Consider the following 16304-nt stretch of genomic DNA (forward strand, 5'->3'; position numbering starts at 1 on the left):
GTCCTGCTATTCAGCTTCAAATCTGCATCCAAACTGGAGATAACAGTATATTTGTTTACATTCCAATGTTGTTACAATGTGTGTAAACACAGTGTAACAGGCGAAAAGGAGACACACACACACACACACACACACACACACACACACACACACACACACACACACACACACACACACACACACACAGTTCAGAATAGCTTATTAGAAGATGTTAATATATAATAAAAAGCAGTTTGAATAAAATGCAATGCCAGCTTTTAGGGCACGATAAACTACACTTTGGAAACTTGTAATTTGTAAACAGACAATATTACTTATGCACAAAAGCAAATATGATAACTGTATGAGTAATAAAAAGTAGGAAAACACATTTTTATTGAATGTTATGTTGGAGTTTCAGACCACTTTAAGCAATGCATACTGCATGGCCCCTCCTGCTGATCCTCTGCCTCTAATAACGTTTATGTATAGACCCTGCACAAGCATGCAGATCAGATGTTTCTGACTGAAGTCTGACTGGATTACCCAGATGCTTGTTTCAGGTATGTGATTCAGACACTACTACAGCCAAAGACTTCAGCAGGATTCCAGGCAACTGGTATTGTTTAAAAGGTAATAATAAAAATGACAGTCTCCACATCTATCTCAGTTCAGGAGCCCTTTAAGTGAAAATGCTCCTGTAAAGGTAACTCAGTCAGGGTTATATGAATTTTCTTTCAGATTTTCATTCTCTGCAGCTTCAATTAATCTGCCATGTGTATTGGTACCTCTGCATAAAGCCTCATCAGTGGATTTTACCTCAGAGTTCTTGTTGTAGACCTTCTCCATGGACTTAGAACTTGCATTGACTGCATGTGCCAACTCCTGCTCTAGGCTCTCATGGGAAACCGCTATTTCTTTAATGCTGCAAAAAAAGGGACAAAAATGTTTCTTTTTGATGTAATGCATCCTGTTGGGTTATGAATTGTACAGCCATGCCTATGTATATGGTGAACAGGCCGAATTTCTGAAGCTCTTAAACGGCCAAGAAACAGTGAGAGACAGCTAGATATAAGGTTTTACTGCAGGAAAGTTCAAAGGGTCATTATTTCCGCTTTATTTAATAGCTTAAAGAGTGTGGTTTTAAAAATGCAACTGTGACAGTATGCTGCAATGTTATAAAATAGGAGACACTTTTCTTTGCTACTAATGTTCTAAGAAGTATCTGTACTACACAGAAAAATTATTATAGCATTTTTTTTTGCTTTGAGTTTGCTTTAAACACTTTCGGACGACACCAATTGAAATCTATGTCGTTTGGCAGCCGTTATCCCTGCCAGGGCTTAGATTTTACTCACTGCCGCCATTCGCTCTCGCTGCGACCACATCACTCCTTTCCCTCGCCGCAGCCCCCTCACACTGCCATCAGTATGACGGCAGAGCTCTGTGAGCCGGTCAGGAGCAGTTTTCATTGGCTTCTGATCCCATCAGGATCTCATTGGCTCACATTGATGACCAGGTCAGGAGCGAATGAAATCAGCTCCTGACCGGCTCACAGAGCTCTGCCGTCATAGCAACAGAAAAACGAGTGGACTGGGGTGACTGGGGGTAGTGGTGATTCTGTGCAGTGTGACGTTGGCAAGCCCCAGTTTCTGGTCCTTATGGGTCCAGAGACCGCTGGTACTGAAGTGGTTAAGTAGATACTAATTACTATTGCCAAATGTCTGATCTAACCCTGCTTAGATAAAAAGAGACCAGGTAGTTTGAAGTATCACTGCCAGCTGCTTTTAGTCACAGGAGTGCCGTGAATGACTTATCCCCTCCCCTTCCTGCATATTAGCGAATAGGCACAAATGATCAAGATGAGTGTACATGCTCCTAGCTAAGTTGCCAAGAGTCACCAGCTGCAATGGCCAAGGGATGCCAGATTCTGCCTGCATGTATAACAACCCTCACAAGTCAGTAAGCAGCTTAATGTGCATGTGGATTTGCCCCATCTACACCATACAATTTTTTGTCCAATTAGATTCGTTGATTCGATTCAATCCGACATGTCCGATCGGGATTCGATTCAATTTGCCATTGTTTTGCAGTGGCAAATTGAATCGAATCCCGATCGGACATGTTGGATTGAATCGAATCAATGAATTGAATCGGACAAAAAAAATGTATGGTGTAGATGGGGCTTTAGGCAGTACCTGAATCATGAGCAACACTGTACCAGAGCCTATTAACTCTGCAGAGCTGATCCCAGCCGCAGTGGTCTAGCAAAGAGTGCACCAAGGGAATCAGGGGAAATCATTTTTGTTGGGTTTTTACCTTTGTCATGTTTTTTTGTGATGCAACTCATTTACTTTAAAATAGCTACCCAGATATAGATAAAGAACTGTGTAAACTACACATAACATTTTGTATACCGTATATTATTTGGATAAAAATGCTTCAAATAAAGCACTGGCTGTGAAAAACGCTCACCAGTGAATGAGGCCTCCGGCAGCTTGGCCAAACCTGGACACCTGTGCTGCTTCCTCATCAGAGAGCACTTCTGGGTGCAAAGACATTGCAGAGAGAGGAGAGGTTGGTTGCCTGGACACGTCACATTTCTGCTTAACCTCCCAAGATTTTAAAGCGCTTTCAAAGATCTGGAAAACACATAAGATGAGTAAATACACAACACTAAACAGGTAAACAGGGTAACAAACTAATGAGTATGATAGAAAATAATAACCCATCTCTGACAGAGAGATTTACTGGCAATACGCAAAATCATTTAACCACTATTCAATTCAGAAAGTCTTGAGGAGCATTGTCAGGACAGTTTCTAGGCTCTAGAGTTCCCAGGGCTAGGGTGTATACATTGCAGCCTCCCACCATAAAGCTATCCAGAGACCCCCAGTATAAGTTAGCCAAAGTGACCCCCGTCAAGGTAGCCACAGGAGCCCCCAATATTAGGTAGTTGGATGCAGCTTCCCAGTATAGGTAGACCCTAGCATTAGGAAACCATATGCAGCCCCTCCCCCGCATAATATGCCCCCCCCCCCCCTGTACATGTAGCCAGAGAGCTCCCACCCCCAGTGTAGTAACCAGAGAACACCACCCACCCATGTAGGTAGTCATGGAGCCCACGCCAGAGAGCCCCCCCCCCTTTAGGTTGCCAGAGAGCCCCTCAATTGTGAATAAAACCTTTTGTATTCTTGTGTAATGCTCATTACACCTTGTGCATCTGGTCCGCTGTATACACCCAGTAGAAGTATGGGGCTCCCCATTGGATTACAACAGACTAATGGAAATCCTCTCTCAAACCTCCCTCCTTTGAGAGAGGATTCCCATTGGTCTGTTGTAATCTAATGGAGAGCTCCATGCTTTTGCAGGCGCTCCACTCTGTATACCGTCTTTCCCCTAAAGTAAGACATTCCCCGAAAATAAGACCCATGTTATATTTCAAGCATGCTTGAAATATAAGACATTCCCCGAAAATAAGACATTCCCCCCGAACCCACGCCGCCCCCCCCAGCCGTGATGCCACACCGCCACTGCTGCCAATTTACCTCCCTGCTGCTGGCCCCCTCCTCCAGCAAATCGGATCTCCCTCCGGCATAAGCTATGCATAATTCACTTCAAATCAGCGGGGAAAGGCAGCTAAAGTTGTATAGTAACAGCGCTGACGTATACAGGAAGTAAACAAAGATCACTTCCTGTATACGGCAGCGATGATACTGTACAAGTTTAGCTGCCTTTCCCCGCTGATAGAAATGAATTATGCACAGCGTATGCCGGAGGGAGATCCGATTTGCTGGAGGAGGGGGCCAGCAGCAGGGAGGTAAATTGGCAGCAGCAGCGGTGTGGCATCACGGCGGGGGGAGGGGGGAGTCTCTTTCTGGAGGAGGGGGCCTGCATAGGCTGGTGGGGGATCAGACTTTCTGGAGGAGGGAGCCAGATGCAAAGGAAATAAATTGGCGGCAGCATCGGCGGGGGGAGAGGGGGGAAATTTACACTGGCTACATACAATACTACAGAGGGGAAATTTACAAAGTGCCATCAGCAGCAGGATACATCAGTGACTGTGTTTGAACCCTCTCCCCATCAAAAGCAATAGAGGAGAGGTGAATTGCACGCACGGCTGTCAGTACATATTGGCTCATTTTCAAAATATTCAGCAGCCCTCTCTAAGATCCAATATGATGCAGGGTGGGGGGTTCAAACAATTTCGTCCTACGGTATGGGGGTTCTGGCTATATACTGGGGGGTGGGAGGGTGTCTGGGTATATACTAGGGGTATACTATGGGCTATATATTAAAGGAGGTTCCGGCTCCACCCACAAAATATAAGACCTCCCCGAAAATAAGACCTAGCACATATTTTTAAGGAAAAATTAATATAAGACAGTGTCTTATTTTCGGGGAAACATGGTAGCAGCTCTTGCACCTGTCAGTGGATCCGAGGTTACAGAAGACAGGGGTGTAAAAAAAAGTGCAGAAACATATGCAGCGACCAGCCTAATAAGAACGGACTTTTACTGATATAGCACTCACAAAACACATGTCATCAAAGGCACTGTCAGATATGTAGGATTGCATTACCCGGTCTCTGGTGAGAGTCTGCATCCTATTCTTGTGCACTATGCAGATATATCCCGGAGGCTGGACCCACGCCTCTCCATCCACTTGTACAGGGACTCCCTCATCACCGAGCACTGTGATCTTTACCGTTCGACACTACAGAAGAATAAAGGCAGTAAAGTAGATGCACAAGAAAATAGGATGTATTTTCAGGAACTGCACACTTAACAGTATAGCTATTTTCTAGACAGTGATTTTTTTATTGTAACTTTCAAATTCCTACTTACTGTACTTCCTGTTCTGCAGTCTTTATTATCTCTATAGTTATGACATATAAAAATTGACAGATTCTTTGATAAGCTACCAAAACACTGTCTGCTCAGACTGAGCAGAATAATAAGACTAGTCTAATTGCTGCCATCTACACAAATGCAGGAAGTTTTGAATCAGGAAGATCCCAATTATTGGGTAACAAAGGAAATTAATAAAAGTGGCCATACATCAGGCGACTTGGCGGTCGAAGAAAATCGGTGCCGCCAAGTGCATGCCCAATCGGCAATGAGACCAATTTCAGGCCAAAACTAGTCACATTAATCGGTCGGACATGCTGGAAGAGGTCAGGCTGAATTTCTTGGGGTGCACGGCGGTAACAGCGATTGATATCGGGACAAGCAACAAAACCCCTGGAGCTGCTCCCACAATGTGTATGTATGTAATCTGTATGTGCTGTAATGTGTATACATTACCTGTCCTGTGTCATGTTGCCAGTCTGTCTACCGCCGCCCTTCTAGTAGCCACATACACGATACCAGTGCGTGATGTCACACAAGCGCCACCCTGGCAGCTAATTGAAGAGAGGCGGAAGATGGACGGGCACCGTGACACAGGACAGGTAATGTATTACACACACACACACACACACGCACACGCGAGCTCAACCGATTCCCAAGAAATTTCATGCTGAAATTGATCGGGAATTGGCCTGTAATGTATGGGCAGCAGACAGCTCTCTCTCTAATCATATCTGAATAAGAGAGAGATTTGTTTATTGGTCGAATCTGCCCATCATCGCTAGATATATGTTTTCTACTAATGCTGGGAATACACGGTTCGTTTTTGCCTTCGTTTAAACCTTCGTTTCGATTGTGCCTTTTGTCCTTTTCGATCCCGAAATAATCAGTCATACGGTTAATATCACCACCCACGGTTTCGTTTTTTTTCCGATTCTGATGGTTTCGTTTTTCCAATGATCGAAGGCTGCAAAGAAACGAAACGAAAATCCCTTTTTACAGGGACGGACTAGCATAAACGAATATATAATCGATCTGAACAGCCATCAAGCCTACCAATGGCTCGATTAGATGGATAAAGAGAGATAATATCAAACATGTTCGATCACTAGTCGTTCGTTTTTGGGGTCTATTAATCGAAACTATAATGAGATTATGACTATTTTCACATACGTTTTCAACACTCGATTCGTTTACCGAACGAATCGAAGGTTTAAACGAAGGCAAAAACGAACCGTGTATTCCCAGCATAAGCCTTCTTTAGGGACACCAAGTAATCAAAGATTTTCACAGAACAATGGGTGACAGAATAATGACTTTATTAAAGGGAACCTAAACTGAGAGGGATATGGATGTTTCCTTTTAAACAATACCATACCAGTTGCCCTGCAGTCCTGTTGCTCTCTTTGGCTGCAGTAGTGACTGAATCACACACCTGAAACAAGCATGCAGCTATTCCAGTCTGATTTCAGTCAGAGCACCTGATCTGCATGCTTATTCAGGGGCTGGGTCTGAAAGTATTAGAGACACAGGATCAGCAGGAGAAGCAGGCAACTGGTATTTTTTTTTAAAGGAAAAATCCATATCCTTCTCAGTTTAGGTTCCCTTTAAGCAGTGTAGGAATGAAACCACAGTGCCTTCCCATCCAGAGGAGCACACCAGTGACAAGGTTTCTGGTTGAAACATTGCCAGTTTTACCTTGTTACAATGTCTTACATTTTGGCCCCTTACGTGATTGAATTTGACACCCCTGCTCTATTGGCTATTGAGGGCATTTGTCACAGTGATAGGCACACTAAGGGCTGGTTCAGACGGGCGTTTTTGTGGCGTTTAACGCAGCGTTTCAAACGCAGCGTTTTTTGGGATCTACTGCCATCCCATGCAAGTGAATGGGAGCGTTTAGAGCTGGCTTTTGCAGGCTTTCATGAAAGCCTGGCAGTAGATCCCAGCGTTGCGTCTAGTCTCAAAAGCAACATGCTGCTTTCAGAGGCAGTAAACGCGAGGAAACAATAGCAGAGACCAGAACTGCTAGCCTTGAACGCTTTTCAAAAGCTTTCAAAAGCTAGCTTTTAAACGCTGGCGTTTAAACGCTGGCGTTTGAACGCAATGCCAAGCAAAAGCTCAGCAGACGCCCGTGTGAACCAGCCCTAAGATGCTGTTGTGGGGGGGGGGGGGGCTGTGGTAAACATTCAGAAAGAAAATCATTTGAGTTTTCACGGACATTGTAATGCAGTGTAAAGACGCCTCTAGACATCTGTAGTGCTCCAGTATCAGCACCCTGGATTTTTTTTAAACAACAGATTAGCTTAAAGTGGACCCGAGATTAACTTTTACTCATTGCATAATTGTGTTCCTTTCCTATTGTTTATAGGGCATTCCTCACGCCAAATACTTTTTTGTTTTAATAGTCTAATTCCCTATAAACTAAACAAGCCACGCCCACAGGTTTTCAGAGAGCCAAGGCATTTTCAGACAGTAGCAAGGGCTCATGAGAGCTCAGTCTGGGCAGGAGGAGGGGGAGGTATTACTAGCCAGAGATTTCAGAGGCAGAGGGGAGGAGGAGGGGTGGGGATTAGGTTTTTTTTTGCTCAAGATGCAGATAAGCCTGCATCTGTGTAATGTTTACAAACAACATGGCTGCTGTCATTGTATCACAGGAAGAAATACTCATATTCTATTAACCACCCTGGCGTTCTATTAAGATCGCCAGGGCGGCTGCGGGAGGGTTTTTTTAAATAAAAAAAAAACTATTTCATGCAGCCAACTGAAAGCCCACTAGATGGCGCTCCGGAGGCGTTCTTCTGATCGCCTCCGGCGGCCAAAAGTAACACGGAAGGCCGCAATGAGCGGCCTTCCGTGTTTTGCTTACTTCGTCGCCATGGCGATGAGCGGAGTGACGTCATGGACGTCAGCCGACGTCCTGACGTCAGCCGCCTCCGATCCAGCCCTTAGCGCTGGCCGGAACTATTTGTTCCGGCTGCGCAGGGCTCAGGCGGCTGGGGGGACCCTCTTTCGCCGCTGCTCGCGGCGGATCGCCGCAGAGCGGCGGCGATCAGGCAGCACACGCGGCTGGCAAAGTGCCGGCTGCGTGTGCTGCTTTTTATTTGGTCAAAATCGGCCCAGCAGGGCCTGAGCGGCACCCTCTGGCGGTAATGGACGAGCTGAGCTCGTCCATACCGCTAAGGTGGTTAAAGCTGTTTGCAGCTAGATTTGCTGTTTAAACTATCTAAACTTTAGATAAGATATATAGACAAGTTACTTGTTATAGTTAGTTTTTCATCTCGGATCCGCTTTAACTCACGGCATGAGTTCATTGTTACCTGAGCAATCCGGTGATGTTGCAGTTTAATGACCCGGGACACGGCCATCTGCATACTGCCGAACACAGCGACCACCTCCAAGATTTTATCATCGAACGACGGTGCAGAAAATGTCTAAGGGCAGGAGTGAAATAAAGGGCTGAATCACACATAAAGAATATCATTCAAGGCAGACATTAAATTGCACAAGCAGCTTACATCATTCTCCTTGTTGCCGCCCCAGAAGTTGGTGCCTCCGGCATAGCTGGGAATGTTCAGTACAGCAATTCCTTGCAAGCTGGGCAGGGGAATGGGCACTCCATCACACTGCGGAGGATATGGGGGTAAGTTGAAGTAGACACGCACATCCACTGAGAAAGAAAGAGACAGACATCTAAAAGAAGAGAGACAGACACACAAGTGTTAGGGACAGACACAGAGACGCGCCAGATGAAGAAACACATTGTATACACAGAAGCTGAATGCACAAGCATGAGGTAGCAGAGAACCAGGGAGCGAGGTATGTCAACTAACATATAGATGGCAAGTATAGTTGGGAGCTCCAATATGTGTAACTAAAATGCCAAAAAAAGGAGAAATTGATCATATGTGTAAAAATACTTCTTCTTCTTCTAATATTGATTGTGGGTGGGTTCCGTTCTATGGGAAGAAGACACCAGGCAGGGAGGACTCCAAAATGGCACCATGAGTGGATGAGAGGGAGCGGATAAGGGGAATAAAGTGCGAGCACAAAGAGGTGCTCATTCACATTACTGAGAATAAATCTTCACTTTCATATAAGGTGTTCTAGGATGATGCCTAGCACTATAGTCTAAACAAATGATACCCAAACTGCTGAATGCAGGCTTCATGGGTAAGAACATTACCATTACCAACAATGGTAGATATGGTTTATGTTGTTTTTATAATATACATACACACACACATATATATATATATATATATATAAAATGTTTATTATTTCTCAAGAACTAGCTGTATACTTGTATTTAACCACTTAAGGACCAGTGCTTAACCCCCCCCCCCCCCCCCCCCAGTGACCAGGCTATTTTTTATAATTAGGCCACTGCAGCTTTAAGGCCAAGCTGCAGGACCGCACAACTCAGCACACAAGTGATTCCACCTCCCCCGCCCCTTTTCTGCCCACCAACAGAGCTTTCTATTGGTGGGCTGTGATTGCTCTCCCAATGTTTATTTTTACAACTATGTCTTTATTTTACTAATAAATGTTCATATTTTTTATTCAGTTATTTTTACCCTCCCCCCGCCTGCCAATCAGTGCGATCAGCTGTCATAGGCTTCAGCCTATGACAGAGGATCGCTATCTTGCCACCCAGGGGTATATCCGTGTCACACGGCTGTACCCAGTACAGCGCTGCTGTAGATCGCAGTGCTTTACAGACTAATTAGATGGCAGTTTCGTCATCTAACAGTCTCCGGTCGGCTAGAGGTTAACTTAGATGTCTGTATCTTCAATAGTGAAGCTTTAACTACACATAGGGCTCGATTCACTAAACCGTGATAACTCATATCACTGCTGTTCGCGCGTGATGGTTAATTTGTGTGTGCAATCGTGAATTTTCACGTGAAATGCCCACATTTTCATGTGAAAATTCACAATTGCGTGCAAAAATTCGTAATTGCACGTGCAAATGCGAAAACATGCGTGAAAACGGCCGTGGTATAAGTTATCACGGTTTAGTGAATCAAGCCCCTACTGTGATATCACCAATCAGAAAAATAAAGAATCACAGCAGCTGGAACACTTTCCCGTAGAGCCTATCAATCCATGCCATGCATTGATGAGGACCAGAAAGTCTAAAACAGGCTGTCTGCATGTTGGGTTGATGTGGCTCTGTAAAATGTATAAGCTATAGGCTTGCTATACACCAGCAGTCCTGGATGTGTGCCCGGCTACAGGGGCATAAAGAGACGATTTGCATATCTGGGAGTGATGCATTATGGGAAACCACAGTTGCTCACTTAAAGCTGAATTATATCAAATATCTTCTGTTTTAAGAAGACAAAATTATATTCAGGGTTACTTTTTTGTAAGAGGGCTTTTTAGTCTCGTTTAGCCCTTTATACATCCCTAGCGGTTCTAGGTCACCCTGCGCTGTCTGGGAATTCTGTAGCAGCTGGAACACTGAACTTTCTTTTTAAGGGAATGGAGTTGGAAAACCTTTGTCAGATTTATTCTTATTTTTTTGTTTAGTGCTACATTTTCCACTCACTTCCTATCATGATGACTAGGTGTTTGTTATGTAATTGGCAAAACATTCCCCAAGACCTCCAGCAGAAAGCCACCGCCGATGACTTTATAACATTACTAGTATTAATTCTGGGGAGGAACATCTATAGCATAGTGCTACTTGGATGGGTATAGAAAGTGGGGTAACTACAATTCGTGGGCCCTCCAGCGAAAATTTGATGATGCCCCCTCAATGTTCACATCCCTTCCCTTGCCTCCCCTTGGTGCCGCTCACGGCCTTACAAGGGTCATAAGACAGTTGGGCCATTATGACCTTCACACCCATAACAAGTGTAGCTACAGAAACACCTGATCTGAGGTATAGTCCCCTGCATCGGAGGAAGAGAAGTTTAGTAGTTGCCCCGCCCGCCCAGCTCTCCTCTAGTTAAGTCCCCGAGCATAAATCTGCCTTTGAGGCAGGGAACACACTTGACTGTTTTCGTACGCGTTTTCTGCACAGAAAAACTGAGAACCCATGTTAATCAATGTGCTAGTACACACTTGCTGTGTTGTTCGCGCACAGAAAAAAAACTGACATTCTGCATCCTGATTCTGCAGATTTTGGCAGTTTTCTGTATCAATTACATCAGCTGCTGTGAAAAAACGCGCGCGTTTTCCTGCATGGAAACACACTTAGTGTGCAGAAAAAGTATGCAGAAAAACGCGCGCGGAAAACTGCAAGTCAAGTGTGTTCCCTGCCTGAAATTGTTTGGGTTTACATGAGTTCAAAATTACTTGATATTTCTTTAATCAGCATAATATGCTATGTAAGAAAAGGACAAACACGACCATAACTGAACATGTATCTATGATGGTAAAGCTGTAGTTTGCGGAGTGATGCTAAGCATGTATGTAAGGACATGTAAAGCCACACACATATATGATATAAAGCACAGAATAAAGGCCACAGAAGAGGAAAGAGAGTAGGATCAGACACAGGAGAGGACAGGTAAGTGACGAGGAGTATATAGCACTTACCTCTAGCAGCACTCTCTGCTCCAAGTTCTTGTAAGTCCTCTGTAGCAGCTCTTTGGTACCCAGTACTCCATACCACATCATGTTCTTTGTGCGACTCCTTCCAGCAAACAAAGACGCATCATATAAACTCTATGCTACTCCAGTGCAAGCTATCCTACATCTATTAGCATTAGACCCGGTTCACATTGACCTTTAAAACATCCTAACGGAGGTGAACAATCCCTATGTTAATCAATAAGATCTGTTCACAATCATCCATTAGAGCGTTCCACCAAAGAGACCGAAAGTTTGGGTCTGCAGCGAATTTTTCCAGATCGATGCGTCCGTTGCATTGACCACGCATATCAGGTTTAACACGGATCAGTTTTTGAACCGTCCAGTGTGAACCGGGCCTAACTTTACTCCGTGTATCTCACCTGCACTTCTTTGGGTGCTCATCCCGCTTGTTATTAAAATCCAAAGAAATCTTTGCATCCAGTCCAATCCCAAAGTAATTGTTCATTACACATTTTTCAGTGTAACAATTCCTGAGCAAAACAAAACAAAAAAAGTTTTATTTAGTGATTTATTTTCATCAAGCTTCATCTGAAAGACCGTAACCCAGGGTTTTTGAACTGGTTGTATTTTTCACTACAGAACATTTTCTATTGACAGAATCGGTGGCGTAACACGGCCACCGATTGAGCTCTCGATCGATCTCAATCTGAAAACGATCAACTGGATCAATCGGGAATGGCAGAAAATCTTGGTCACAAGGGCTTGATCGTGAGCGCAGCTCACGTATACATGTTTAAAAGGTATAGATTACAAGTGTTATGCATATTCATTTTCCTAACCAATGACACTTCACGCAGCTCTCCTCTAACAATAAGGCTAGTTTCACAGTGGGAGCTGCGTTCTCTGTAAAAACAGGAATACAACAAAAAAGTTACAATGCTAGTTTATGTGGCTGTTGCGTCGTAGACTTATTATTGCAGTGTAACTTTCTGTGGTAAGATCCCTTTGGAAAGTCGCACTGCAATGCCCCACTGTGAATGGGGCCTATGAGTTATGTTTAGATTTTCAGCAAATGGCAGACTGCTACTGTGCAGGTAAGGATGTCTGCACTGTTACTATAACTCTACTTTTGTGACATACTGTATTTAGTGCTTTGAAATAGGACAATTAAATAATCAATGGAACAGGCGAGTCACTGCAGATACCACAAGACCATATCTACACCTTTAAGTTCCACTTACAAGTCTGGTTCAGAGGTAAATGGATCGGCACCAAGTAGCATTTGGCTGATAATGGAGTTTCCTGGTAAAGATCCGGACATTCCAGGTCTCATATCTGTAGTATGACACAAGCAGTGTTATGGTATTTACTGTACACAAACATTTTCACACTACCCAGTCAGTACTTGTATGAAATAATCTCTTACTTGAGTACACAGGCTCTCGGTGGGTATTGGCAGCCGGGAGTGATGAAGTGGCTCTTGCTGACAGACTGCCTTTACTGGTTGTTCTTTCTGTTTTGCCAACTAGAAAAAGAAAACTTATATTTTAGTGTAAAATCTTTCATTTTTACAGAGTTCATTAGAGGACTCAGTAGATTCAAGGGAGTATAAACTCTGCCTCAGGGCATGACATCAAGAGAAAACATTAAATCTAGAGTGTATATCACACACACACACACACACACACACACACACACACACACACACACACACACACACACACACACACACACACACACACACACAAAGCCTCTTGCACTGATTGTGCGAGTGAGATCCATAGATTAGGGGCTGCATGGGTAAAGGCCCATGCACCAAATGTTTTTAAGTGGATCCTGGGAATAACCAAATTTGCAGCGCAGAGGGTGCGTGGAGAGGCATATAGTTCCAATAGATCCGCTATGTACTTGGGTCCCATGTGGTTCAGAGACTTAAATGTCAGCAGGCAGATCTTAAAATGTATTCTCCATTTTACTGGCAACCAGTGAAAAATTAACAGTACTAGGGAGATGAGTGAGCTGCGTGGGGCATGGGCTAGCTAGGAGCTGCGGCATTCTGTACTACTTGCAAGGGGCGCAGTACTATTGCAATAGTTCAGGAGAGAGGATACAAATTTATGAACTAGAGTAGGTAGGTCTTCAGCTGAGATATCTATGTATAAACTCAAATACACGTTTACCTACATATGTAGTATGTAAAACATTAGCAAAAAAAAAAAAGGTCACAGAATATGTACTTTTTATCAACCATAGGGGGCAGTGTTGTAGTGCAAATCTGTGTTGGTCTTTTTATTTGTAATTATATTTAGTTTCCAAATATGGACAAACAGGATGTGTGTAAGTTCATGAATAGAAAACAGGTACACCGAGTAAGCGGTCATTGTCAGAATACAAGAATTTCTGGTAAAGGAAGATAGGACAGGATTCACACATTAGAATGTATTTATGTACTGTATATGAAATAGATGGGGCATGTTATTAGAAGCCTCACCCTTTCATTGTACACACTGACAGAGACAGGACATCAGATTACGCACTAGTGAAGTTGCTTTGGCCTGGTTGCAGCTGGATGGAGAGGGCAGGGGGTAAAATCAGCAGCTCACACATAGGGACTGCTAGAGAACTGTAGCCACAGCAGGACAAACAGAACGTGCAAGGGGAGCTTCCCATGATGAACTCACTAATCCTGGAACAGTGCAAAATCACACAAATTCCTCTCGATTAAGGTGTGTTGTGGTATTTGCTGCTTTCCAAAAATAGCTCCAGTGCCTTCAGGTGCTGTATTCATTTTACACAGAAAGTGCTGACATTGTACCTGGAACCTTTTATCTTGAGCCGATGTCTCATCTCATGTTGCATTGCTCTCATTTCAGCTTTTAAGGGTTCATTCACATGAACCTCTGATACTTTTTCTGGGCTTTTTTTTATTTTTATTTTTTTCTTACACAAAAGAAGGCCGAATTCTCAGGGAATGAATACCTTTTTTTCTACAGAGCATTTGTTAGGTGGTTTTATGATGCTCACTGTTGACATTTGTGTGAACGAGTTCTTAATCCTAACCATTTCACCTTTGTATCCCTCCAGAAATCTCTGTGCCTTTGTACTTTTAAAGATATATAGTGTTTGGAATCAGGTAATTAATGCAATCCCTAACGTGAATAACTGTGCATTTACTGAATGAATGGCAGTTGCTCAGTCAAACTGCCCAAATAGAATGCAAACGAGTAAGGAGGCAGGCTGGTATCTTTGGATAGTTCCATTCAAGGAAGGGCTTTTTGCAAAGAATAAAGATAATACTGAGAATTCCCAATGAGGAGATGGACTAGTTCAGAACCTGCCAAATATGTCAGCTTTTTACTGCCTACTATAAATGACAGCAACACAGGAAAAAAAGTAATTTATAGTGCATTTAACTCTAGGAGAAATGTGTGTTTTAAATATATGTATGTATTTTAAATGTTACATTTTTTTGTGATCGTGGCCCTTTAATCATTTTATCTGTGCTGCACGCTTGCAGATTGCAGTATGCGTTTACTGACCGCTACATGAGGTTTGCATAAGGTATGCTTGTACATTTGATGAGTGTGTCTTTATTTGACCTGATGTGTGAAGATGGTATATTATTATTTTACCTATCTTACCTTTGCTTGAGGACCGTATCCTGGGCAAAGCATTTGCACTCTGTACGTTCCCTGTGCCAGCTCCACTCTGCTCTTTGCCATCCTCAGGAGGGAATGATAGCAGGAAGTCTTCGTTACTTGTGGTTTGAGCATTCTGTTCATCAACAGCTGTGGGGGAAAGAGGCTAAAAATTAATAAAACAAGCCTTCTAAAAATTGATACTTAGCGGAATATTCTGCAGAGAAGAGATCATCCCCCGTACTTTCACAGGGCAGAGCATAGACACCATGACAAAGAGGCTGGTGAGTAAGCCCCTTGCAGTAATGGAGAAAGGTAAGATCTCTCTCAGTATTATGGAAAGGATTTGATTGTAAGATTAATTTGTAAGTATATGAACAGATGGCCATATCCTATACAATAAAACCCCTGTGTCCCTGCCTTTTTGCCAGCGCACAAGTGCGGCACGCTGGCAGCCGTTAGACACTACATGAGGAAGGGGCGTGTTTGCGGGGGTATGCGTCATTGCCGTTGCGTACGTGTGCGCTGACCGTGCACGGCGATAGGGAGGGGTAGTGAGGGGTGTAGCAGCTGAGGCCTAGCGCCCTTTATTGTAACGGGCTTAAGGTCTAGTTATGTGATAATGTGCCACTTTTGTGCACTGTGCTGTAGCACGGACCCGCTTGGGCTTTGGTGGAACAAACGGATACAATTGCTAGGGCCACAGTTCAAAGGCTCTAGTACTGTACAGATACACCACTGGACAATGGCAGAGTAATGTATCTGTGGAGCATTAGGGCCATGCATGAATTTAGTTCACAGGAGCGTATTAGGCACAGATGTCCTGGCACCTTAGATTACACCCTCCATGAGCCTATAACCCCCATCAAACTGCACCGCAAGTGTGCTGGCAATTCTAGTTGTTTCTTCTCCCTTACTTCCCTTGCCTGTCATAGGTACCCCTTAATTATTAGGGTACTTCTGGCTACCTACTACTAAGTAGCTAGAGATGTCCCCAAGTATAAGATAGCTAGAAGAATCTCCGTATTAAGTAGCTAGAGGTTCCCCTGACTGAAGGGAGATCTCGTCAGTAAAATGCAGAGAGCAGGATGAATAACCTCTCATTTAAACTCTCATCAGTGCTCTGCACAGGGAAGGCGGGAGGCACTGCAGGAGGGGAGTGAGCCACCTTTCCATCATCAGACACCTGTAGGCATGTGCCTACAGTGCCTTATGGTAAATCTGGCCCTGATTGGGGCCCCAAACTTTCACCAGTAGCAATCACTTCTGACCGCTACAGGCGGCAGTCATT

The 16304-nt window shown here is 43.9% G+C and overlaps 1 protein-coding gene across 5 annotated transcripts in view; it reads right to left on the minus strand.

The window, feature by feature from the left end:
• The window catches only part of DGKD (diacylglycerol kinase delta), a 157599-nt gene that overhangs the window by 17491 nt on the left and 123804 nt on the right, over positions 1 to 16304 (minus strand). For all 5 annotated transcript variants that reach the window (XM_068280598.1, XM_068280597.1, XM_068280601.1 and 2 more), the window contains 10 exons: positions 15017 to 15163; positions 12802 to 12900; positions 12617 to 12710; positions 11795 to 11905; positions 11379 to 11475; positions 8348 to 8455; positions 8150 to 8263; positions 4561 to 4695; positions 2455 to 2621; positions 799 to 904 (listed from right to left, as the gene is read on the minus strand). In XM_068280598.1, coding sequence (XP_068136699.1) covers positions 799 to 904; positions 2455 to 2621; positions 4561 to 4695; positions 8150 to 8263; positions 8348 to 8455; positions 11379 to 11475; positions 11795 to 11905; positions 12617 to 12710; positions 12802 to 12900; positions 15017 to 15163 — 1178 coding nt within the window. The remainder of the gene's footprint in view (positions 1 to 798; positions 905 to 2454; positions 2622 to 4560; positions 4696 to 8149; positions 8264 to 8347; positions 8456 to 11378; positions 11476 to 11794; positions 11906 to 12616; positions 12711 to 12801; positions 12901 to 15016; positions 15164 to 16304) is intronic.

The sequence above is a fragment of the Hyperolius riggenbachi genome, chromosome 4, assembly GCF_040937935.1.
Source record: "Hyperolius riggenbachi isolate aHypRig1 chromosome 4, aHypRig1.pri, whole genome shotgun sequence".
In the NCBI taxonomy this organism is placed as follows: domain Eukaryota; kingdom Metazoa; phylum Chordata; class Amphibia; order Anura; family Hyperoliidae; genus Hyperolius; species Hyperolius riggenbachi.